Here is a 25,062-nt window from a genome sequence, read left to right on the forward strand (position 1 = left end):
ACTTACCTCAAAAATAGAAACTTTAGACAATTTTTGGTCTCCAAGCCAAGCAAGCTCCTTATCTTTCTCTATCTACTTCTCTCTCTCTCTCTCTCTCTCTCTCTCTCTCTCACTCTAGGGTTGATGGGTGGCGAGCTGGGAGGTTTGCTAGGGTTTCCAGCCCTTAAATAGAGTGTTTCCACATTTCTAAGCTTTTGGATGTATTATTATCACAAGCAACAATATGACCATTCAAACAATTATCTCAAACCGTTCAGACGATGTTTCTAAAATTTTGTTACCTCCTTCGTGGCATTGAACGTTCTTTAATGCCGATGTTTTTGCATCGTTCAAATAGTTCACGGATAGTCCAAACTTTTTCCTGATTCCCAAATTCTAAGTACTCTCTAAGGCCAAGCATTTATAATTTTGGGTGTTGTCTTACATTTCAACCATCTATTTTGGGTGATTTAGAAAATCAATGGTATTTATCTATCTCAATTTTATTGCACAGATTATTTCCAAAGATGATTTTTGCCACATGTTTTGGCAGGGCATTACAGTCACACTTCCAATTTTCTCCTTATGGTGTTAGGAGGGATTGGGGACATGCACGACATAAAATATATTCAATTTATCCCCATATCTGAAGCTAAATTTTGACCCAATTTTGTAATTCATTCTTAATGGTCTGAAAATACAATTTAGAATCCTAAACCATTTTTCTTACATAATTACTGACCAAGCTCCCCAAAAAATAGGATCAAAATAAATTTCTAAACTTGGTGAACTTAATTGACGCGATTCAGATCCATTTACCCGAATCGAAAGCTTTTAACCCTGACTAGTTCAAAATCCTTTCATGGCCCATCTTAGTCCTAATTTGTTTCTTTCTACCTTAGTTTTGTCTCGAATAGGTAACAAATACTGACAAAAATTTATATTTTTCGGTGAAATTTGGGTTCTTTTCCGACGATAGTTGATATCGTCTGTACGTAATTGCTAATGACAACTCTTTCTTTAAGCCATCCACCAGCACTTTTGCAACAACATTGTACATGAAAATGCTAGCCAGTCCTAGCATGGAGCATAATATGATACTAATTGTAAAACTTTATAATAAAACATGCTAAAAACTAAAATATAACAATTCAATAAGAATACATGTTTTTCAAGCTGTCTCATTATTTTGTTCGAATATTAATGCTACATACACATTTCCCATTACACTTCTGTATTACTGGACAGAAGTGACAGTTTTCATCAACCGTCTTTATTTAAAAAGAAAAAGAGTCAAGGACTAATGGGCAGTGCTACGTCATGAGTATAGTTTAAACAGATTTGCTAGGCAATGAAACATGATTGCGATATTCTGCAAGTGCCCACAAAGGGAAGGTACTCCTGAAAAGTGCATAGTGCAACATGTCATTCTTCATAAAAGCTCCGATAAGCTCCTGCAATAAATATGCAGTAAATGGTTATATGACAAAATCATTTTCTACTATAAATAAAAGCTACTTTTGGTGTAATTAATTAAGACAAGGAGTGGTACCTGTTGGGGGAAATCACCATTCTCCATTTGAGAATTGATCAATAGCTTTGCTGCACGATGAAGAGGAGTAGGGTCTCTCTCTGCCTATTATACATGACATAAAATTTAATACTTAAATCTTTTGAAAATGTATATGGAAAATTAAAATGATTTATGAATGAGTTAACTACATAGTGCTTAAATCATGAAGTCACCTGCTGAGAATGAATTAGGCCCATCATAGCCATTGCAGTCTGCACCAAATTTGATCGATTTCCCTCAAGAGGCGTATATTCCTGTAAACCATGGACAAAAAATATTTTTGTATTTTTGTTTTTGGAGATAGTCAGCAACTAATTCAAGATCAGCTCTTTGTTACTGCACTAACTAAATTTAGGGATCAATGAGGGCATAAGAAAGATCATTTGAAGGAAAGAAATTACCTTGTTTGGGCATGAAAGATAGCTCTCTCCCCAACCGCCATCATCATTTTGTGTTTTGAGTAGAAATTCTACACCTTTTCGCATTGCTAGACAATTCTGATAAGTCTTGCGAACAGCTTCTAACCCTACAAGTGCAAACCAGGTTGCATATATGAAGCAAATTCCCCAAATTCCGTACCTGCATGTTAAAATATAAATTAAATGATTAAATTTATCAGTTTTTATAAGTTTAAACTTTTAGAATAAGGGGTGATTTAACTTGGTGTCAAAGCAAAAATCATGAGTTCGAACTTTGACGATTCAAACGAATCTAATTAACTCAACAAAGAAACAGACCATGAACCATTAGCCTTTTGTGTGTCTTCAAGGTACCCTACAGCTTTTGTGATGAAAATTTCGATCTCTTTCTTCCTGTGTCCGGGATATAATTTATTGAACAAAACCAATGCCTGTATTGTTGATGAAGTGCATTCAACATACCTGAATCACCTGCTTTTTAGTCCTTAAGTTATTTACAACATAAACAATTGTTAGAAAGAAAAGGTGCCAAGTCTTACTCATGCTCAACCATAGTGTCCTCAAGAAATTCTACAGGATTAACCAGCTGAAGAACAACACAGAAAGAGAATACCTTTGGTCAATTATTGCTAAAGATGCCATCAAAACAATAATACTGTACAAGGTTTCCACTAACACTATATGTGATTGGAAGTGTCTCTCAAGTTGAAATGGAAATTAAAGCAGATGGGGGAAAATGAAATATGATTTTTTTTTTTTTTTTTTTTTCAGTCTCAGAGTCATCGAGGTACAGTGAAAAATATCATTTAACTATTATTTTGCTGTTAGATTGGGGTGTCCATGGCTTCCACTGGTTCAAACAATAAGTTAATTCAAAATGTTGAAGCATTTACCTCCAACCATGATGAGCCAGCTGCTGGCTCCCAGCCTGGTAGACCACCATTTTTACTCTGCAATAGTTCATAAGATGGAGCTTCTTGTTACAGTAATATGTTGGAGAGACAAAAGGAACACAAGTTTATCTACTTTGTGCAAACATAAAGTAGTTGAAATACACAATTCCAGTACAGTCTAATTCTCACCTGCAGAGAAATTATAAAATTGACTGCATCATATAACCTTTCAGGTTCCATTTTCTCACCGACAATTTCTGGTGGTAGCATAGAGAGCAACAATATACACTGGCATATAAGATAGCTCAATGATCAACCCATTTAAATGTGGATGAGGTTCAAGTCTCAAATTAATTGTAATTGAATATAATCAGTTACCTTTAAAGCTTCTGCAGTGCAATCAGAAACAGTCCATCCATGATCTTGATCAGAGAAGGGCCATCCCCCTTTAGTAATGTGACGAAACATCCTTCTAAAGTCGCCAGGAGGATTATCCTTGACCTTCCCAAGTTTACGTTTGTTGACAAGCAAGGCAAAATGTTAATGAAAATGATCTAAACCCATGTATAAACTGCCCGAAGAGACATACGTTACGTTTATACATATGAAAAATGCTTGAGGTAATATAACTTTTACTACATAATTGGTGAATGTATATGAGAAAAACCTGGGATTTCTTTAGAAAGTCGTGTCCTTTCATAAGGGTAGGTCCAATTTCATCACTGAGATTAGTAGCGAGCAAAGCTTGGATGGCAAAGCTAGCATCCCAAACTTGGCTACCATAAGTCTGCATATGAACAGGAAGTACGAAAATTGGGTAGACAACTAGTAATTTCAAAACTAAATTTATTACTTAAAGCGAAGGGCTGAATATAGAATGAAAAGTATAACTTGGGAAGCATCTCCAATGTGATTGCAAATTAAGTAAATTTTTTTTTTTTTTTCAATTTAAGAAACAAGAATAAATAAAAACTGTAAATTCTCAAGATTCTATATATGATAGTTGTGACTAATATCTACTAACCTGCAACTTAAGTCCATCTTCTCCAACCCATAAGATATCATGTATCCTATGAAGATGCTTCTTAAAGTAAACCCCATGTGGATCTTCGATCCAAGTAGCTAGCGTAAAAAATGGCTGTCCAATTGAAGGGGCATAAGAGTCTCAAGTTGAGGAGTAGGCATATATAACTTGATCATATATATATGGGAAATTCCCTTAATTTCCTCAACTTTTATCTCATTTATAATTACCCTCATAATTAATCTTCAAAAACTCTCAATTTAGGCCATTCATCTTTCATTTTTTTTTTTTTTTTTCAATTTCACTCATCCGTTAGAATTTTTCGTTAAATTCTAACGAATGGACGTCAAAATTCCCTAAAGACCCCACTTCTTTTTCCTAAAAAAATGAAAAAAAAATAATAATAATAATAAATTGCAAAGATCTAAATGTTGGTCATGATTTAACGAAATTTACAAAAACACCTACGCTTGAATTTAAATTTAAATTTTTTTAAAGTTTGAAAATGAAAAAATTTAAATTTTTTCAAAGTTTGAAATTGAAAAAATTTAAAATTTTTTAAAGTTTGAAATTGAAAAAATTGAGAATTTTTTAAAGTTTAGGAAAATAATTACAAAAGCGACAACAATTCATAAGGATTAACTGAAGTTTGCGCCTTGATCTCTATGTATTCCTTGTATATAAAAATTAATAGTGTATTACGTACCTTGTCCACCCCTCCAATGACAATGTAGCGACTACTTTCGTCTTCATAATGAATGTGTTTCATCACTACTTGAACAGCCTTATTTCTTAGCTTGTTAAAAGGCCAACGAGTTAGAAGAGGCTCTGTGAGCATGTAAACACCATCCCAAACCAAATCTTGTATCCAATGATGACGACAATACAGATCCTCCTACAAAAATTAATTTTACAAATATCATTTTATTCTATATACATAATCAAATTAATATTGTTGTAATTAAAAATGGTATGCAAAATTCATCACCTTAGCACATAAGTGGCGTGCTCTCCTCCAATTAATAGTGTGGTAAGGTTCAACATATAGCTCTTCTCTCAACTCTAAAATGAGAGGTGTTATTGGCCCAACAAACCTCTTCCCGTACAAATATGAAATTGAAAAATAAGTTACCCGAAGATAGCACCAAAGTGTTGCTGCATGCACATGGGATATATATAATTATCAGGGGAAACCTCACTTGCCCCATGATGTTTTGGCACTTTTGCAATTATATTCTTAAGTTTAAAAAGTTGCAATGTCACGTTTTCATATTTAAAAATTTTGCAATGTCTGCCTTCCATTCGGATTTTCTTTTAAGAATCCGTTTGATTTTGCGATTTCAAAAAGTGCAATTTTAAAATAGGGATTTTACGATTTGAAAAAGTAAAAACACAGTTAAGCATTTGGCAAAAAAACACTTTGACCTTTAAAATCTTAAAGTTAGCCTTTAAAATTATGTGCTATCAAAAAGCACCCTCTTGCGTGTGATTTGAAAACACATATTTTATGCGTTTTTAAATCGCAATTTTTTTAAAAAAAAAACACAATTTCAAACGATTCTTTTTTTTTTGAGATTTAGTTTAAAATGGCACATTTTATCTGTGAAATCGTAATGTCAAACGCACCCTAAATCCTAAAGGAGGATGCCAAAATACCCCTATTTATTTTAAAAATAAAATAAAATTAAAAATTAAAATTTGCTCAAGTTATTCCAAATTTTTTTTTAAAAAAAAAAAAAAAAAAACTATTTATTATTTAATTAGAGAAATTTTGTATTTTTATAAGTTTTACAGGTAGAAGAGACATTTTACCTATCAACCTTTATCTTCAACCCCAAATTCTAACGGTAAGGATAATATTGCAAACTTTCAAGGGTTAAATACCCCAGAGGTACCTGAGTTTTACGTGATTTTAAATTTAGTACCTAAGTTTCATTTTGTATCACAGGTAGTACCTGAATTTGGAAGAAAAAAACCTTAGGTAGTACCTGTCAGATTTCTCGTCCAAATTTCAACTTCTCGCCACGTGTCAACCACTGAGGTTGACACGTGGCAAAAAAAAAAATTAAAAATTAAAAATTAAAAAATAAAAAAAATGATTAGAATTAAAAAAAATTAAAAAAAAAACTAAAAAAAAAAGAAAAAAAAAAAAAAAAGATGGGTGGCTGAGCCACCCCCCTTGGCCGGCCACCCCCATTTTGGCCAAGGATGTGGCCCAGCCACCCCCTTGGCCGATCTGGCCGGTCTGGGGTGGCCGAACCACCCCCTAGGGCCACGGGGGTGGTTCGGCCACCCCCAGTCCGGTGGTTCGGCCACCCCACAGTTGGAAAAAAAAAAAAAAAAAAAAAAAAAAAAATTTGAAGGGTTTTGGCCCTAGGGGGTGGTTCAAACCAGCCAAGGGGGTGGCTGGGCCACCTCCTTGGCCAAAATGGGGGTGGCCAAGCCACCCCTCTTTTTTTTTTTTCTTTTTTTCTTTTTTTTTTCATTTTTTTAATTTTAATCATTTTTTAAATTTTTAAATTTTTAATTTTTAATTTTTAATTTTTTTTTATGTGGTGCCACGTGTCAACCTCAGCGGTTGACACGTGGCGAGAAGTTGAAATTTGGACGAGAAATCTGACAAGCACTACCTAGGGTTTTTTTCTTCCAAATTCAGGTACTACTTGTGATACGAAATGAAACTGATGTACTAAATTTAAAAACACGTAAAACTTAGGTACCTCTGGGGTATTTAACCCAACTTTTAAAACATGATCGTTGACATTGCAACTTTTTAAAATTGAAGGGCATGATTGTAAAGGTGACAAAACATCATAGGGTAAATAAAGTTTCTCCTAGTAATTAATATTTCCGAAAATCTATTTTAGTATCATAATATATTACACTCAATAAATGAGGAGTAATGTTAGAGGTCATTTTTTTATTATCTTTTTATTTTCCTAAAATTGATGTTATATATATATATATATATATAAAGATATGGTGCAAACCAGGATTAATCGGAGGGAACAGCCAAAACTCTGGGGGCATCGGCTTGCATCCAGACCATTCATAGACACCAAGCAACTAGAAGAAAATGGTAATAATTAATAGGTACGTAATTGAGTCAGAAATTAATTAAACACAAAAAAAGAAAAAAAAGAAAAAAAAGGTATTAATTTGTACCGAAAGCCAAATCTTTCCCCAAGAGAGTATATGAGTTGCACCACCGTGGTGGAGAATCCAGTTTCGGGACCTGGCACAAGCATTGTCTTGACCGCCATCTGCTCCTTCTCCAAGTATACGCATAGCAACGTAGCACAGAATTGTGCTAAACATGCTGCTCTCACCCTCTAAATGCAGCCCCCACCCACCGTCTTCGTGCTGTACGGACGTAACTTGGAAAATCAATTTACTTTTGCATGCAACTTTAAAGCATCTTAAAATCGTATAATTAATTAAGAAACTAATGTACCTGTTGATTGTATATATATCGAAGGATTTCTTTCCTATGTTCTGCAGTGAACACAGTATCAAGATGCCCTGTAAGGTATAGACCCATGATCTGCATTTTTTGTTTTTTGATTTTTTTTTTCAATAATAAAAAATTAAAAAAAAAAAAAAAAAAAAAAAATACTAGTTAGAAATTGCATCAACTGGATAAAAAGTTATGCCGATGTAACCCAGAACAAAATATTTGAGCAAACATGAACAATGATCACTAAGCCTATTCTGCTAGAGCTAAAAGGAAAAGATCGATCTTCGTGATGTTTTGGATTTAATTCATACTGATAAATTATTTTGATCGACCTTATCATGCATGCAGAGTTATAATTATGTATAATTGTAATCGAGTTGAATAAAAGCATGAAAATCCTGTAAATTTTGTTTCCCCTCACTACAAAAATACAGATTTTTGTCTTTTGAATCTTCTTTGGGTGTCTATTAGAACCTATTTTAAACGATTTTGAAAATAATTTAAGTAAATTTTTAATATTTTGGGATTTTTATTATTATTTAATTTAATTTCTTTTTTTTTTTTTTTTTAAAAAAAAAACCATAATCTTTTGAAAACATATTAATTTCACATTACTTTTGCGTTTTTTGCTTAAGTATTACAAGAAAAAGCAATATAGCCAACCAAACCAATGTAAGGCTATACCAAAACAATATAATTCTAGTGAATTTATTAAATATAATAGGTATAAGGATGCAGTTCCTCAAATCGTCATCCGTATCCGCATATGCGGATAATGATTTTTATTAACCGCATCCGCATGTGTAGATAGCGAATTCGATCTGTTAATATTCGTCCACATGTACAACCCAACTAATAACCTAATTAATTAATAAAACTTAAAAGACTCCATTATTTATTTCTCATAATGGAGATGAAAAGAAGTTACCATGCAAGGAAGGGAATAGATTCCACAAGTATTTTCAGCAGGCCAATGGCCGTCGCTGGCCTGCAAGGCTGTAAAGATGTTGACGGCCCTCCTCATCGCGATTGTGGCAGTTTCATATGAAATTTCCTCACCGTCCTTGACCTCCACTTGGGGAATCGTTTGTTCGAAATTTTTCTCTCTTAAAAACTGCATTATAAATCATAGAAATCGATCGATCGTAACAAAAAAGACATCCTCGACGATCAAATTTGGAAGTTGTAGTGATATATATATATATATATATATAAAACTGCATTATAAATCATAGAAATCGATCGATCATAACAAAAAGGACATACTTGATGAGCAAATTTGGAAGTTGTAGTGATATATATATATATATATATATATATATATATATATATATATATATATATATATATATTCTTGTTTAAGAAACATGGTCGTAAAGAATCAACCAAAATAATGCTGTCTGGAAACAAATTGATTGATACCTGCTAGTACACATGTTACTCATGTGGTGCTGCTATATAACAAATTATCTGATATCAAGTTTGGATCGGTATTTAATTTTGTAGAATTTTTAAAATCCCAACAATTCTTTTCAAACTAAATTATATATTCGATCGGATCTTAATTACTATTTCATTATTTATCGCATTTACTAACTAATTAATATATCATAGCATGAATTAAGAATACTTTAGAAGTTGATAAATGCCGAACGATTAGAATAAACAAAAACAAGTTTATATACTGAAGTATGAACTCTTGACTTGACCCATTTGCTGGCCAGAGGCCTAGTTTTTGGTAGTCATCGTTAGGGTTGTAAATGAATGCTTCGGGATCTTCTCCGGTTGCTCTCCAGAATTGCTTTTCAGTTGCTTTCAATTGGAGAGGAACCGGTCATTTATACATAAGAACAGAATTATAATTTTATACCATGTGAAATTACAATTCTATCCTTGTGTATAAATGACCAGCTACTCTCCGGTAGAAAGCAACTGGAGAGGATCCTAGTCTATAAATGAATAGAGTTGCTCGCGAACAGGCTTGGGCAGTGGCGAAGCCAGATAACTGTGATTGAAAGGGCCATTAAAAACTGATATTTCCCTTTGTTTTCTGCAGATCTCCAACAACAAATCCCCAAGTGTTCTCCCCTCCAAGAAGCACTCCAAAACCATAAGCTGGCAAGAACGGCTTAAACTTGAGAGAGAACGAAAGCAACAAGAAGAGGATGAGTAAACTGCAAACCTTAGCAAAATTGGAGGCTAGCTCCAATGTCAAAGAGTAAAAGATAAAACTTGAAATGCTCCAAATCTCTTCTCCGTTTCATTTTCCCAAGCACAGACTCATAGAGCACTTCCTGCCTTGCACTTCCACCACAGTCCACACGATTGATAATACAGACGTTTTTTTTTTTTTTTTTCTTTTCATTTTCCATGTAGTGATGATGTAAATGTCTATAAGGAAAAGGTGGTGGCCAGGACCTTACAAGGAAAACTGGAAAAGTATCGGTACTTTGTGTATTACCACTTTTTTTTTTCTTTTTTTTGCCCCTGTTGTCCCCGTAATAGATTCGCATTCGCCACTGAGCTTGGGCTTGGGTTCGATTAATTTAATTAAATTCAGGCTCATATAAACTCGTTTAGTTTTATTTTTATTATTTTTAATTTTGTAACAAGAACATATTATGTATTAAAAAAAATGTTATTCATAGTGTAATAGATATATATAAGTTGAATTATTATAATTATGAGTCTAAATATAGATATATGTATCTTTGTGTGTGTGTATATATATATGAATGAGTTTGTGTATATATATATGTGTGTGTGTGTGTGTGTGTGTGTGTGTATAATTGATATTAGATTATTTAAGATTTGAGTTAATTTCTATAATTAATCAAACAATAAATCTTAACCATAATTAAAAAACATTAAACAATCACGACATTTTATATATAGAATGACTAAACTAATTGAGAAGCTCGTGAACAAGCTTAAGTTCGTTCGAAAAATAAATGAACAGAGTTTGAACAAATTATCTAGCTCGGTGATAAGATCGAGTTCGGCTTGTGTTCGAAAAAAAAAACTAGTCGAATTGAACTTGAACATTCGATACTTAACTCGGTTCGACTGGATTACAACCCTAGTTGTTGTCATCAATGTCGTATCCCATACAGATTTCAGTAACGACCACAGCCGTCAGCCCTATAGTGTTTGGATCGTTTCTCTGGAAACCCTAGAATTAAGGATAAGAAATTTGGATCATGGATGCGTTTGTCCGTCTATCTAACCACATGGTGTCTATATGTTTCTCTGAATCTTATGTCTGATGTAAATGTCTTGATGCAGAGAGACAGAGAGAGATGTAAATTTGCCATAGAATAAAGAGAATTCATCCTCTGGGTTTGGAGCTGTCTTGGGGTCCAGTTTTGGAACCACACTCTTTTGGACTTCATATCGTATGGAGCTCAAGGGTACTGTAAGTGAAACACTGAAGCCCAATTAAATGATGAGGACAAAATTGACCTGATCATCGTACAAGAGATTGAGAGACCGTTTGGGTTTGCAATTTTAAAAACTACAATTTAAAAATAGCAATTTTTAAAATATACTATTTGAAAAAGTGATTTTAAAAAACGTAGTTAACCGTTTGACATTTAAAATTGTAGTTTAGAATTTTAAAATTACACGTTTTCAAAAAAGTACCCTATTGTTCATGATTTGAAAAAACAAATTTTCTGAGTTTTCAAATCGTAATTTTTTAAAAACTTAATTTCAAACGATTCTTTATTGTGATTTGGTTTAAAATCGCACTTTTTTGTTTACAAAATTGCAATCCAAAACGCACTTGAAAGAGAGAGAAACATTGGGTGTGTATAGCAAACCATTCTATTTTTTGTTTTTTGTTTTTAAATATTAATAAGAATTGATTGATGTGATATAAATATAAAAAAAAAGTAAAGAAAGTTGTTTGGAAATGAGAAAAAAGAAATTTGACTTTCTTTTGAAAGAACAATAAGAATTGATTGATGTGATATAAAAGAGAAATGAGTTATGGATTTTTTGTGAGAAAAAAATGAAAAATGTTATTCGGTAATGTGAAGAAATTAGTTTGACTTCATTTTTTTTTCTTAGAAAAAATAAATGAAAAAAGAGTGGGTTGCCAAACGGACTCAAAGAAGTCCATTCTCTTCTGGGAGGTTCACAGATCAATTTTTAACATTATATATTACAATTTTTATAGTTTTAATATATTTATAAATCTTTTTTATTATGGGTGACACGTGTCATAATCTGATTAGTACTGACGTGACATTTAACGTTTTCGGTTAAAAAAGTAGACAGAAGTTGGGTGCATATATTTGTCATTTTTTTAATACCACACGGGACTCTCAAAACATTTTTATACTTTGGTGTTAGGTTCTTCAATCGGGCTTCATTTGTTTTAACTTTCGGCTTGATCGAATTGAGATTTGAGGTGTCCAAGAATATTGGCTTGAAATCTTACAAGAGATAGATTCCTCTTTTTTAAAAGAAAAGACGGGAATGATTAGAATGGATTGTCCGTCCTGCAATGATGTTAACATTGTTGGATAAAGTTATAGTATTTAGCATTTATCATATAATTACATATACTTAATATTTCAAAATAAATTACATAACGTGTTTAAATCATTATTATTTATGATCTTTTAAATGCATGATTCAATTCACAAATAGTATTTTGGTTAACTTTCAAGCTAGCTCATACAAATTTTTTCCATAACACCAACGTAACGTTATAAGATTAAAGGTTGGTTGAAAACACAAAAGAAGATGTAGAAGATTGATGAAGGTGATCAGAGCATGCACGTACGTACCTGCAATCGCCAGAGGAGGTCGCTGCTGTTCCTGTTGTTATGGCGGTTATCGGAAAAATGTTGACGAGCATCTTCAACTTCGGCTCGCTCCTCAGGCGTACCGGCATTAGGGTCGAACTCCCATATTTGCCTCCCCACGAAGTTGTTTGTGCTAAAGAGGTAAGGGTTGTTCGCACCCTCCCCAATCTTCAATCTCCACATTCTTCTGCATGCACTACTCTCCCCTCCTATCACTCACAAAATATTGCTCTTCTATTTATATACCTTCCTTGGATCTTAGCACCATTAATCCTACGTACGCACTTACGTTAATTTATGAATATGTTAACTTGTAAGAGCTGCCAAGTCTTAAACAACCAAAATCAATAATCAAAGTAACCAATTCTTAAACACGTAATTCAAGAATCACAACCAAACAATCATTGAGACCCTTATACGGTACCTGCCTCCGAGCACTGTACTTATATTGAGACCCGCCGCTCTTAATGCTTATTATATATGCTATTTTTTACAGTACTCTTGCCAAACAATCACAACCAACAGTTCTTTTTCTTAGCCTTGTAATTCAAGAAATCAGCCCAGTCCGTACGTGACGATTTTAAGATCTAAGTAACAACGATTTTATCAATTCAATGAAAAATTTAGAAACAAGCATAAGAGAAGACAAGTATCCGGCATGATTTGATTGTAATATTTTAGACAAGGGTCAACATCTTCCAGCGTGCAATTTCTTATTACGAAAAGAACAAACAAATGAAAAACGCCACTCTCTTCTTCTTCTTTTTCTTTTTTCTTTTTGAAAGAATGAGTAAAATTATATATCGACAAAAAGAATCAACTATACAACAAAAGGCTTACAACCCAAACAACAGAACAACTAGAGAAAACCCTTTAGGAAAATCCACGCTACACTCATGGGACTAATCCAAAAACACCCAAAAAAAAAGCTCTGCCCACAATGGAACAACTAACTCAAAATACAAGCATCAATGCTCCATTTGTGACAAAGAATAACATTCTCCATAGTTTTTGAAAATTTGCCCTTTCCAGAAACTTTACACCGAACTGCCCAAAAAATTTGCTTCAAAACCTGCTCTTCGGTAAGAGGTTGTCCACTAACTTTTAACTCATTTCAGGCTCGCCATAACCAATTCACAGCAGAGCTCAAGATAAGTCTACAAATTGTCCTCATCAAACTCTTACTCTTCTAGGTTCTACATTCTTCATCAATCACTTTACTCCAACTTGTATAACAATTCAACAAGCCACTTCGTTGTAAACAAGTTTTTCAAACTTGGGAGCTAAAACCACAAGAAAAGAAAAGGCGGTTGGAGTTTGTTTCTGTATTTGTTTTTAGATTGTCTGTATTATTGTTGTTTCCCACTTTTGAGCTAATGGTGGTTTTGGTCCTTCTTGGGTTTCCTGTGAAGGTTAGAGTCTCCCAACCCCTAAGGTTGTGTGGAGTTGTTGTTCCCCTCAGTGTAGATCCGATGGGGTTGGTTGTTGGTCTGCTTTTTGACAGTTTGCTTTGTGTGGATCAACCTAGTCATTGCTTTTAGTCTAAAATGTGTGACCGACTCCCTCTTCAAGTAAAGGTTTATATCACCGTAGAGGCATCATTTTGTTTGAATAGGTCTTATTTGTAGCATTTTTGTCTGTAATGGTCTGAGTTTTTGGCTCAGGTGGGATATACACCTTTTTGGGGTGTCTTGTGTACACCTATATGGTGGTTTGTTATATACCCTTCTTTTGATTAATGAAAGATTTATCTTTTCAAAAAATAATAATAATAATAATATAACATGACAAAGTTTCCAAGAAATAATTATTTGACTATTTTCAACTATTGGAAAAGCAATATTAATTCTGGATTTTTTTTAAACGTTTTTTTAAAACATTTCTTCTCAACTGTCCCCAAATGGTAGCTCAATCGACTGGGGACCACGCCTCATGAAGCGGAGGTCACTAGTTCGAATCTCTCCTCCCTTCTCTTGTGTGGATATGTCAAAAAAAAAAAAAAAAAAAAAATCTCTCTTTCAAATAATCTGACATTTAATTCTTCTAACCCCCTTCTTCTTCTTCTGTTTTTTTTTTTTTTTTTTTTTTAATTCTTCTTATTCATTTTTTTTTTCCTTTCTTCTAACCCTTCTTCTTCATTTTTTTTTTTTTTTTTTTTTTATATATATTCTCTTTCCAATTAATTGGCTTTCACGTGATGAGCAAATTAGTTGTGTTAGATTTTTTTTTTTCCCAAATTTTTTATTCACAGCAGGTTGGTGATGATTCTTTACAACATTGATGGTTTTCTTATGCTCATGACTCATGAGTACTATTCCTTCTTTTTTTTTTAGCTAATTTTTGTCAAAAATTTTTCCAAGTCTTTTCTTCCCAATTGGTTCGTTTTTTTTTTTTTTTTTTTTTTTTTTCTCATGTACCTCGTGATGAGCAGGTTTATTATTATTGTTGTTGTTGTTGTTGTTGTTGTTGTTATTGTTATTATTATTATTAAAAAATATACAATAGAAAAAAAAAATTAGATTAACAATAAATGATAAAACAACAATATTTTAGTTAGTCAAATATAAACACGACACTCATTTCCTTGAAACCTAAAAAATAAGATAAGACATAAAATTAAACAAAAAATTTCCCAAAGAGAAAGCTAAGCATTGAAAACAAGAGAAATAATATATTAATTAAAATAAGCTTTGCCCATTTGAACTAAAAGGTTGAAACTTCACCTCACCTACCCAACTTGGCAGCCTCAAACTTCATAAACACTGCATTAGCGACTTTTTATATAAAATAAGGATTTTTTTTTTTTTCATTGCTAAGTTATTTACCCATCTCTCACTCCCTGCATCTTGTTCTATGGTGCTCTAAATTGTTCTGCCATATATTCTGAATTTTTTGATCACTTTGCTTCCTCAATCTTCCACTACTAAATTTCGACTAGGAGAAATGCTACTCACATTTTAACTTACACTTTTAAGTACATACTTTTTTACGTGAAAAATTACTATTAGATTTCAGATAGTTCACTATTAGATGGTGATTTTTACTGCCATCTCAAGAACTGTGTAGCATTTCTCTTCGACACGAGGCTTTCATTTAACTTAAGGAAATTCATCAAATTATTTTTTGAGTTTTAACTATTGGCCAAATTAGACCCAAAATTTTTAATTTTTTCACTGAAAGAACTCTGTTATGGCAAAATGTCAAATTAATCATTCCGTTTAATCTTTCATTCATTTTTAAAGAGAGTTTTTGTCATTTGAAATTTTTTCCAAATCAAACCAATAAAAGTAATTAAGAGTAGTCATATTTAGTAGACTGTTAGTAAAATTTAACCTTTAGATCAACAAGGGCTTTTAAAAAGAAAACTCAATTTCTTATTTTCACAGTCATGTCATCTCAATCATATAACAGTGTACTAAATAACATTTCTCAACCAATAATAAAAGGCTCCCATATGTTTTCTTTTAATTTTTATTTTCCTCATTCTTTTTTGAAGAATTTATTTCTTTTTCTTGTACATTAATAATTTTTTTAAAAAAAAAAAATATAAGCAGAGAGAGAGAGTTTATTTCTTTTTCTTGTCCATTAATAATTTTTTTAAAAAAAATATATAAGCAGAGAGAGAGAGAGAGAGAGAGAGAATGTGTAAGATTAACATTTTTCTTATATACAGATAATTTATTTTTATGTTTAAACAAATTAACAAAAATAATTTGATTAAGAAAAAGAAGGGGGAGGGTGGGGGTGGAGACTCACCTTATTCTACGAGGCTGGATCTCCACCCCTATAGGAGGAAGGGTGGATCTCATCCGTTCAAATTTAAATGCATAGATTAAATTGACAAGTCAAAGTGCAAGGGTAATATTTGTTGTAAGGTAAAGGTGCATGCCTCCTCGCCTCCTCTTCAGATGACCGTTTGTAGATATTTTTCTTTATTTTTATTTTGGGAAAAATCATATTTAACCCCTAGGTTTTCAGTTGATTTGGATTTAGTTCTTTGGTTTCTAATTTTAAGAATACAATTCTTAAGTTTTGTTCAAAAAATTAAAATTTGTTACTTTACCATCAAAGTTAACGGTTTATCATCTGTCACGTGCGTCCCATCTGACACAAATCTAAACCCTAATGCAATGCCACGTTAGCAAGTGCCAATTGATTCATAAAAGAAAAAATAAAAAACAACCCGCAAAAAACAATCAATTAATCTGACACGTGAAACTTAGAGAAACACAAAACCAAAGGAAAAAAAAAAACAACTTGCAACGTCTGTATATCTTATTGTCAGTTTCTTTTGCTTGCAAGTTGCAAGTGTAACAGTTGGCGACAAAGAAGAAAATTTTAAAAGCCAAGTTAGGGTGAAAATGAGGCCACCTAAAACAATTGTGCCCTCATCCTCTGCATTCCTTCGTTTGTATTTGCAATAAATTTTCAAAATGTAAAAAAAAAAAAAAAAAAAAAAAAAAAAAAAAAAAAAAAAAAAAAAAAAAAAAAAAACATTTGGAGCCCACATCCTCATTCCTTCATTTGTATTTGCAATAAATTTTCAAGAAATAAGCAAGCATACGATCCTCCATGTATAAAAATTATTTGAAAAAAATCAAAAGGCATGCTACCCCTTGCGTATAGAAAAAAAGATTTTCGATAAAACATTTGGAACCCACATCCTCGTCATTCCTTCTTTTGTATTTGCAATAAATTTTCAAGAAATCAACATGCATACCACCCTTCATTTATAAAAAAATATTTACGATAAATTTTTAAAAATCAAACAGCCCGGCATGCGACCCTTATGATTCGGTTGAACGTTTGTTATTATATGTTTGCTCTTTAGGTTCATAGGTTTTGTGTTTCTCTAAATTTCATACGTCAAATCGATTGGTTTTTGTAGTTATTATTATTATTATTTTTTTCTTATAAATGACTTGGCACTTGCCAACGTAACAAGCATTGAGTGCTGACATGGACATTAACGTCTCAAATGAGACACATATGACAAATGACATACTATTAACTTTAACAGTAAATTAAGTAATAGAATGACCTCTTTTAAATAATTTTATTTAGTTAACTATTATACGATTACTATACAACTTGATATATAATGTAGCTAGTAAAAATTAGCTATTGAATCAAAACTTGTAAAAAAAAAATATTAAAGGATAATTTTCATTGTCACGTCATCTCACTTGTATGGAAGTCGTATAGCAGTCTACTAAATAACATTACTCATTTTAAACTCGGAAAAAACCTAAGAACTATATTCTTTTTTTTTTTTGAGACACTAAAAACTATATTCTTGAAATTGAAAACCTGAAGACTAAATTCAAATCAAATGACCTAATTTCATTCCTAATTGTTAAGTACACATACTTTTCTTGAGGGTTTTCAATTGTAAGCCATGGTCATTGCCCTTTGTCAATTTAATGCCTAATTAATTTTCATTTATTACTTTTCTTTTGGGGTACTAAAGATGCCTCTTTAAAAACATAAAAAATAAGTTTTTGATACCTAATGAGCCAATTTAAAAAAACCTAACATAGACCACATGAATTGTTACTCTTTTATAATTGCTATCAAAAGAATAATTTGAATTCACGACTGCTTATAGCATTGGCTCTCAATCGTAAGAGGAATGTGAACTTAAATGTAAAGTCGATGTGATTTTAATACATTTAGATAATTCTTAGTAGATTCACCAGATTTTACTAGCTAAAATAGTTAAAAATCATTTTTCACTATTTTTTAACTATCCACTTTTTTAAGGGAAATGATATTTACACTTCTTGTGCACAACAACTACACTCACACAAGACACATTGAAGTGGGGCTCACACACTGGGCCCCACCCCCAATGTGTCTTGTGTAAGTGTAGTTATTATTTTTCAAAGATTTCTTTATTCTTTCTCTAACATTTATATTTTTTAATGTTTGTTTTTTCCTAATAGTCATATTTCTGAAAATTTTGTCTTATTCTAACGGTCATATTTTAAAATTTTTATTTTCCTTACGATCATATTTTTAATTTTTATGTTATCCTAAATATCATATTTTTGAAATATTTCTGTTATCCTAACAGTTATATTTTTTAAAAATGTCAATTTATTTTTTTTACTAACGGTCATATTTTTTAAAAAAATGTCATATGCTTTTAATATAAATTAGGAGTACTGACAATTTTTTATACGACTTGCGAATTCGATACGAACACGACACAAAATAATAGGGTTAGAGTTTAATCTAAACAAGTTCAGGTCATAAATGAGTCAACCCGTTTATGACATGTTTAATATACGGGCATAACGGGTCAACCCGCTTGACCAGCGGGTGACCCGAGCGTTTGACCCGTTAAAAAAATAATTGAAAGTAGTTTATGTCGGACCCTTATATTGCTGTTGAGATATGTAGTTGGCATTCATTGTAAATTGTATCGAAATTTTTACATTAAGGTTGAAAGTAGTTTTTGGAAGTACTTTATAAAGAAAAGTACATATAACTCACTCAAACTACCACCACATTGTCAATGTACCTTCTAAACTATCAATTGTGTCATTGTCCCCCCCCTAAACTACCAAAAAATGTCAATGTCCCCCTAATGACAAAAATACCCTTAATAAATTATTAAAATAAAATAAAAACTAAAAAAATTATTAAAAAAAATACAAAATAACAAAATTTATACAAAAAAAAAAGAGAATAGTAATAAAAAAAAATTAAAAACTGGTTTTTTTTTTAAAAAAAAAAATTGTTTTTATAATTTTCAGTTATTTTTTCATTTTTTTATTTTTTAAATTAATAAAAAAAACTGGTTTTTCTTTTTTCTTTTTTCTTTTTTAAAAAAAAACGTTCTTTTTTTTAATTTTTTTTTTTCGTTTTCTTTTTAATTTTTTTGTTTTTGTTTTCTCGAATTTATGAGAACATTTTTGTCTTATTCAAAAAACATTTAGGGTCATTTTTGTCTTTTTATTGGTCTTAGGGGGAACATTGACATTTTTTGGTAGTTTGAGGGGAGACATTGACACAATTGGTAGTTTGAGAGGTAAATTGACAATTGAGTGGTAATTTAAGGGTGATATGTATACTTTTCCCTAATTTATAACTTCATATTAAGGTTGGAATATTAGATCCAAAAAAAACAAATTATACTGCAAAGTTCTAGCTTAGAAGTTAGAATCATCAATTAGGTGATTGTATGGTTTTGGGCCTCAAGCTGTGCGGAAGATGAGACTTTTGAAATTGCATTACTTTTAAAAATTTTGAAATGATTGAACAAAAAACAAAAAAAAAATTAAAAAAAAAAAGGCAAAAAATTAAATTAATTGGCCATTTCGAGTGTCAATCCAACACGACTCGTTAACTAAACGGGTCAGACGGGTCGTGTTACCCGTTAATTTAACCTGTATGATTGGATTCCTCTAAACTCTAAAGTCTAAAAATTCATACTTTGCATTTGCCCGTATATATAGTGCAAATATTTTAAATATTGAGAATATATTGATAGAGTTTTGACGATTTATTGGCTCATTAATTAAATTCGATCTCTCTTTCTCGAACAAACTTCCACCGGCTAGCAAAATGGGTGTAAAGCAATTATTGAATTTCACATCACAAGAAAAGAAAGGGGTCTTAATTCAAGCATGCATGCTTGAATGGACCGTGCAACTGTGAGTATTTCTGCTAGGAGACTTTAGTCTGTGCATAAGCCTTGCTAAAATTCCAGACAATCGAATTCCACAAGTTAAGGTATAATTAATGCTAGCTTGGAAAAATGGGTTAGGAAGGGAGGAAAATTGTACTAAAAATTGAGATTCTAAGTTCTAAATTTCTAACGGGAGGTTGGTCATATATATATATATATATATATATATATATATATATATATATATATATATATATACCCACTTGCTGATCATGAAGTCAATTGTTGTGAATATAAATTAAATGATAAAATTTATTCATTTTTATGAATTTAAACTTTAGGTATAAATAGTGATTTAATATGATATCATAGTAATGAGCTTACTTAATTATTAAGCCAAAGTTTGTTATTTTTTCCATCAGAATAAGTGGTAATTTATCTGATAAAATATACCTAGGGTGAAGTTGGGAAATGGCTGCACAAGTGGATTAACAAAGTTGGTGACCTGCTCATTTATTCAGGTCAATGATAAAGTTGGTGACCTGCTCATTCTTGAAAAGCCATAATGCAAAGGTGACATCAGGCTTGGCTGACTTTGAAACGAGTTGGGGGGAACGGCAATTTATCTTCCATGGCCCATTGCTGCCGCCTGCCATTTATTAATATAAGATTGGAAAAGGAAATCGTTGACTTTAAGCCTCACACGTTCAATCCACCACATCCATGTTGGGTTTGGTATATAAATATTTAATATTACACAAACGCCCATAGTTCAACCGAAGGATGATTAAAGCTGTCTAATTTATAGAAATAAATAAAACAAAAAAAACAAAAAAAAAAAAAAAAAAAAAAAAAAAAAAAAAAGCTTTCTAATTTCTTTGTTCCAAGTTTCCATTGCCCATATTACAATTGTAAATGGCAAGCCAACCCAATTGGTGTATCAGAAAGAAGTCAGATTATTCAATTGTACATAGCCTTTGCGCCAATTTAAATAGGATAAATGCGCCTATTTAATAGCATGCTATAACATGAAACTCGTCACAATCTCACAACCTTCCTTGGCCATGACGCTCTCCAACCGCCCACGTTCTTTTCAACCCCACTATATTACAAGCCCCACAAATCCCACTCAACCCACGTACACACACATGCTCCGGCACTAACTCTCACACCAGCCGGTGATCCTTCGTTGAAGTCTTGAAGATTTCCTAGTCTCTCTCCCCGCCGGCCTCAAAATGTTTACAACTTGTGGTGGTGGTTCAGCCACCCCCAAAGGCCAAAACCCTTGACAATTATTATTATTATTATTTTTTTTTTTTTTTTCCTGCCATGGGGTGGCCGAAGGGTGGTTCGGCCACCCCATACCAATCAAGAGGGTGGCAAGCCACCCCCTTAGCCAAAATGGGGGTGGCCGGCCACCCCCATGGTGGCCAAGGGGTGGCCCAGCCACCCCTCTTCTTTTTCTTTTTCGTTTTCAATTTATTTTTTCAGTTTTTAATATATTTTTTTTTTAATTAATTTTTAAAGATTTTTTATTTTTTTATTTATTTTTTTATACTAAAACACTTGTCAAACCTGGTGGGCCATTAGTTTTTGGACGAAAAATTTGACTAAGGTACTAATTTGGTCTTTTTCCAAAACGGAGGTACCATCTATGATGCGAATTGAAACTGAGGTACTAAAAAATAAAATTTCCAAAACTCAGAAACCAAAAATGTATTTAACCCTTCATTTTATTAAGGATAAATTTATCACAAATTTTGGAGTAAATACACAATTTGAATTTACTCCCTCACTTTTTACTTTTAAAAATTAGATGGCTGAACTTTCGATTATTTACGATAGATCGTTATCTGAGTTTGTAGTCCAAGTAAAACTAGCCTCACCAAAATAGTTTTTTAGCTATTTTGGTGAGCTAATTTGATGAAAATCCTGAAAAACCACTCCCAGCAACCTCACCATTTTAACCAAAAAAATTTGATGACTGAAATTACTAACCAAATTAGATGAGGCATTTTCACTCAACAACCCACTCACCAAATTTTGTTTCACATTTCTCTCACACATGATCAGCACACTTTTTTCCTTTTTTCTCTCATTTTCTTCTCCCATCTCCCATCTCTCACAGGATAATGTCTTTATTTCATGGATATGAATGATTTTTTGTAAAAAGATTATATAGAGAAAAAATAAATAAATATGAAAAAATTATTATTTAAATGGAATAGTGAATATTGACTAGTTAAAATGATGAGGCTTCTGAGGGAATTTTAATAAAGTGGCTCACCAGAATAAAAAAAAAAAAAAAAAAAAAAAAAAAAAAAAAAAAAGAAAGTAATTTTTAGTTATTTTGATGAGTAAAATTTGGTGAGGCTACTAAGAATGCTCTTAGAGCCACTTGTCAAATCACCTTTATTTTTTATTTTATTTTGTTAAAATCTGAAAAATAAAAACTAAAAATAAAATCTTAGAAAGAAAAATGTTAAAAAAAAAAAAAAAAGACAAATATTTCTTCCAAACTGGGTTGGAGGAACTTCTTTCAACCCAATTTATAAAAATGACGTGTCTACTTTGCATGTAAAAAGCATATGCTTTTTAAATAACAAGAACAAAGTTGGAAGAGACATTTTTTTTGATAAAAAAAATTTGCAATTATGTCTTTATTAGTTACTATTTAAAAAATATGTACTTTTCACGTGGAAAAGATAGCAAAAGATACGCATAACATTTTTATACACCGATTTGGAGAAAGTTCTTCTCACCTAAGTTGGAATAAAATTCTTTTCTAAAAAAAAAAAAAAATCATCAGGTCAAACCCCAGTTCCTACAACTTCATCTTCTTCTTCAACTTCTTCAAGCCTCTCTTCAATGGTGGGCCATGGTTCAAGCATCTCTCCAGTGGCAGTAATCCACGACCCAGAAGGTTCTATATGTTTATTCATTTTTGTTTCCTTTTCAGTTGGATTGTGAATATTCCTATTTTAAAAGATTTATCAATCCCTGTTACGAAGCTTCTTCCCATCCCTTCTTTCCCCTTTGTTGGTCCAGGTCTTCACCAGATAGAGATGAGAACCTGTAAGAGAGAGAGAGATGCCATGGGTGGTGCTCTGTTCCGTGAAAACCACTGTGTGTGTCTGATGGTGGTGATTTGAGGCTTATATTCTGCCGAGTAAAGGTTCATTTTCATTGGCTTTGGTTTTCTACAGTATGGGTTTAAAGTTTTCGGGTTCAACGGGTTAGTGTTTGTGGATTTCTTATGTTAAAATCTATTTGTGTGGCAACTGAAATTGGTGTTTGATGGTAGATGTTGGCCCAGTGGGTGTGATTTTGGGTTGCTAACTTGCTGTGGTTGATTGAGTTTATGGGTTTGATTTTTAGTCGAATCCCTTTGGCCTCTGTTTTGTGTTGGCCAAAGTTGAAGGTTGGGTAGGTACTAAACAAGAGGGTGTTTGGAGCTTTAGAGAGGTATGTTTTGATTTTTGTTTTGTGTGTTGATGGTAGTCGGCTGTTCTCCATAGGTGGAGGAAATGTGTTGATTTCCTGTTGAGTCTTTGAGATGGCTAATTGGGGATTTCTGTTGTACTTTTCGGTTTGCCTATTTATTTTATGGAGGTTTTGTGTTTCGCCATTGGAGGACAAAAGGAGCTGCAGAGTTTGGTAATGAAAATATAAGGTTAGGGTTTGGAATTGAGAAAACTGAGAGAATCAAAGAGGATATTGGATCTACAAATCTATCGTTGTTTACTGATAATTTCGTTGTGTGAGAAGATGATGGAAATGGAGATCATCACCCGCGCTCAGATCTAAACCAAACATTTTTTTTTTAGCTTTTTTTTTTTATATATTTTAATTTTTAATAAAATAAACAATATATATTTATTTATTTATTTTAATTTGATTTGCCAAGTGGCACTAACGGTATACAATAAACTTGGACATCAAACACACGGAGGGATTTATTGCGAATAATCGAAAACTAATGCATCTAATTTCCAAAATTAAGAAGTGAGGAAGTTAATTCAAATCGCGCATTTATATAGGAATTTATAATACATTTACTCTTCTATTAATTGGGCCTTGAAGATAATGAGATGTCTGCTGCAACTTTAATAATACTCACAAGTACAAGATTGTCGTAAAGTAATAACTCGATAAATTCAAGATCGAATCTAGCAATCCATAACACAAAATTAAATTTAAATAATAAAATTGAATTAAAGATAAATTGCAACAATTAATTATTTGGTTGGCAAAAATAGCTTAAATTAAGGAAAAACAATATATTAAAACACTAAGGCTTAAAGATCTACAAACAACACAATTATTGACTGTTTTAACGATCATATTTTATAAAAGCTCTAGCATAGAACAAACTAGGGTTGAAAATGCTGATGCAGATGCCGTTATTAGTAATATTCGCATTCGCATAATGCAATTATCACTTTTACATATCCGCATCTGCATCCATATCATGCGAATATTATCCGCATCTGTGCGGTTATTGCGGTTATTATCCGCTATCCGTATATGAGGTAATGAGTGTTTTAGGCCTTGAAATTGTAATTCCTGTTTTTAATAAATACAAAAAATATATTATCTATAGTTGAACATTATTATTCAGATCACAATTGCTAATCATTTTGCAATGAAATTTTTATCCCATACATTTATTCAGCTTCCTGCATAATCTATTTATAGTTGGTAAAGGGAAAAAAAAAAATATTGGAAAATCACTATTCGCATATGAGGTAATATCCAAACAACGTTGTTTAAATTAATTTAATATATTATAAAGGATATGCAGATGCAGTTAATAAAGGCATCTACATATATTAAAATCGTTAATCGTATATGCGTATAGTAATTTTTGCTAACCGCATCCACATATGCGAATAGTGGACATCGAGTGGTTATTATTCGCCCGCATTTTCACCCTTAGAACAAACCACAAAATTCAAGACTAGAGTCAATTATTCTTACCTCAAAAATAGAAACTTTAGACAATTTTTGGTCTCCAAGCCAAGCATGCTCCTTATCTTTCTCTATCTACTTCTCTCTCTCACTCTAGGGTTGATGGGTGGCGAGCTGGGAGGTTTGCTAGGGTTTCCCCGCCCTTAAATAGAGTGTTTCCACATTTCTAAGCTTTTGGATGTATTATTATCACAAGCAACGATATGACCATTCAAACAGTTATCTCAAACCGTTCAGACGATGTTTCTAAAATTTTGTTACCTCTATTGTGGCATTGAACCTTCTTTAATGCTGAT

The 25,062-nt window shown here is 32.2% G+C and overlaps 1 protein-coding gene and 1 long non-coding RNA gene across 5 annotated transcripts; one reads left to right on the plus strand and one right to left on the minus strand.

Annotated features, from left to right (window-relative positions):
- Positions 1-1,146: 1,146 nt before the first annotated feature.
- Positions 1,147-12,446, minus strand: LOC133863599 (beta-amyrin synthase-like). 4 transcript variants are annotated; one of them, XM_062299621.1, is made up of 18 exons: positions 12,142-12,445; positions 8,274-8,459; positions 7,343-7,432; positions 7,054-7,251; positions 6,879-6,954; positions 4,877-4,950; positions 4,595-4,783; positions 3,889-4,002; positions 3,532-3,651; positions 3,243-3,365; positions 3,054-3,152; positions 2,865-2,921; positions 2,511-2,557; positions 2,290-2,433; positions 1,954-2,131; positions 1,726-1,806; positions 1,532-1,615; positions 1,147-1,433 (listed from the first exon to the last, which is right to left on the minus strand). In XM_062299621.1, the coding sequence occupies exons 1-18, from the start codon at positions 12,340-12,342 to the stop codon at positions 1,311-1,313; spliced, it is 2,184 nt and encodes a 727-aa protein (XP_062155605.1). In that variant the 5' UTR covers positions 12,343-12,445; the 3' UTR covers positions 1,147-1,310. The 4 variants fall into 4 exon arrangements, with proteins under 4 accessions (XP_062155605.1, XP_062155604.1, XP_062155606.1 ...); XM_062299620.1 differs by having other exon boundaries at positions 4,877-5,043; XM_062299622.1 differs by lacking the exon at positions 2,290-2,433 and having other exon boundaries at positions 4,877-5,043.
- A 10,095-nt stretch (positions 12,447-22,541) lies between these two features.
- LOC133862349 (uncharacterized) lies at positions 22,542-23,418 on the plus strand. The gene is made up of 2 exons (XR_009899210.1): positions 22,542-22,718; positions 22,844-23,418. It is a non-coding gene; the product is annotated as an uncharacterized LOC133862349 (long non-coding RNA).
- The last annotated feature ends 1,644 nt before the right edge of the window (positions 23,419-25,062 follow it).

Source organism: Alnus glutinosa, chromosome 3, assembly GCF_958979055.1.
Source record: "Alnus glutinosa chromosome 3, dhAlnGlut1.1, whole genome shotgun sequence".
Lineage (NCBI taxonomy): Eukaryota > Viridiplantae > Streptophyta > Magnoliopsida > Fagales > Betulaceae > Alnus > Alnus glutinosa.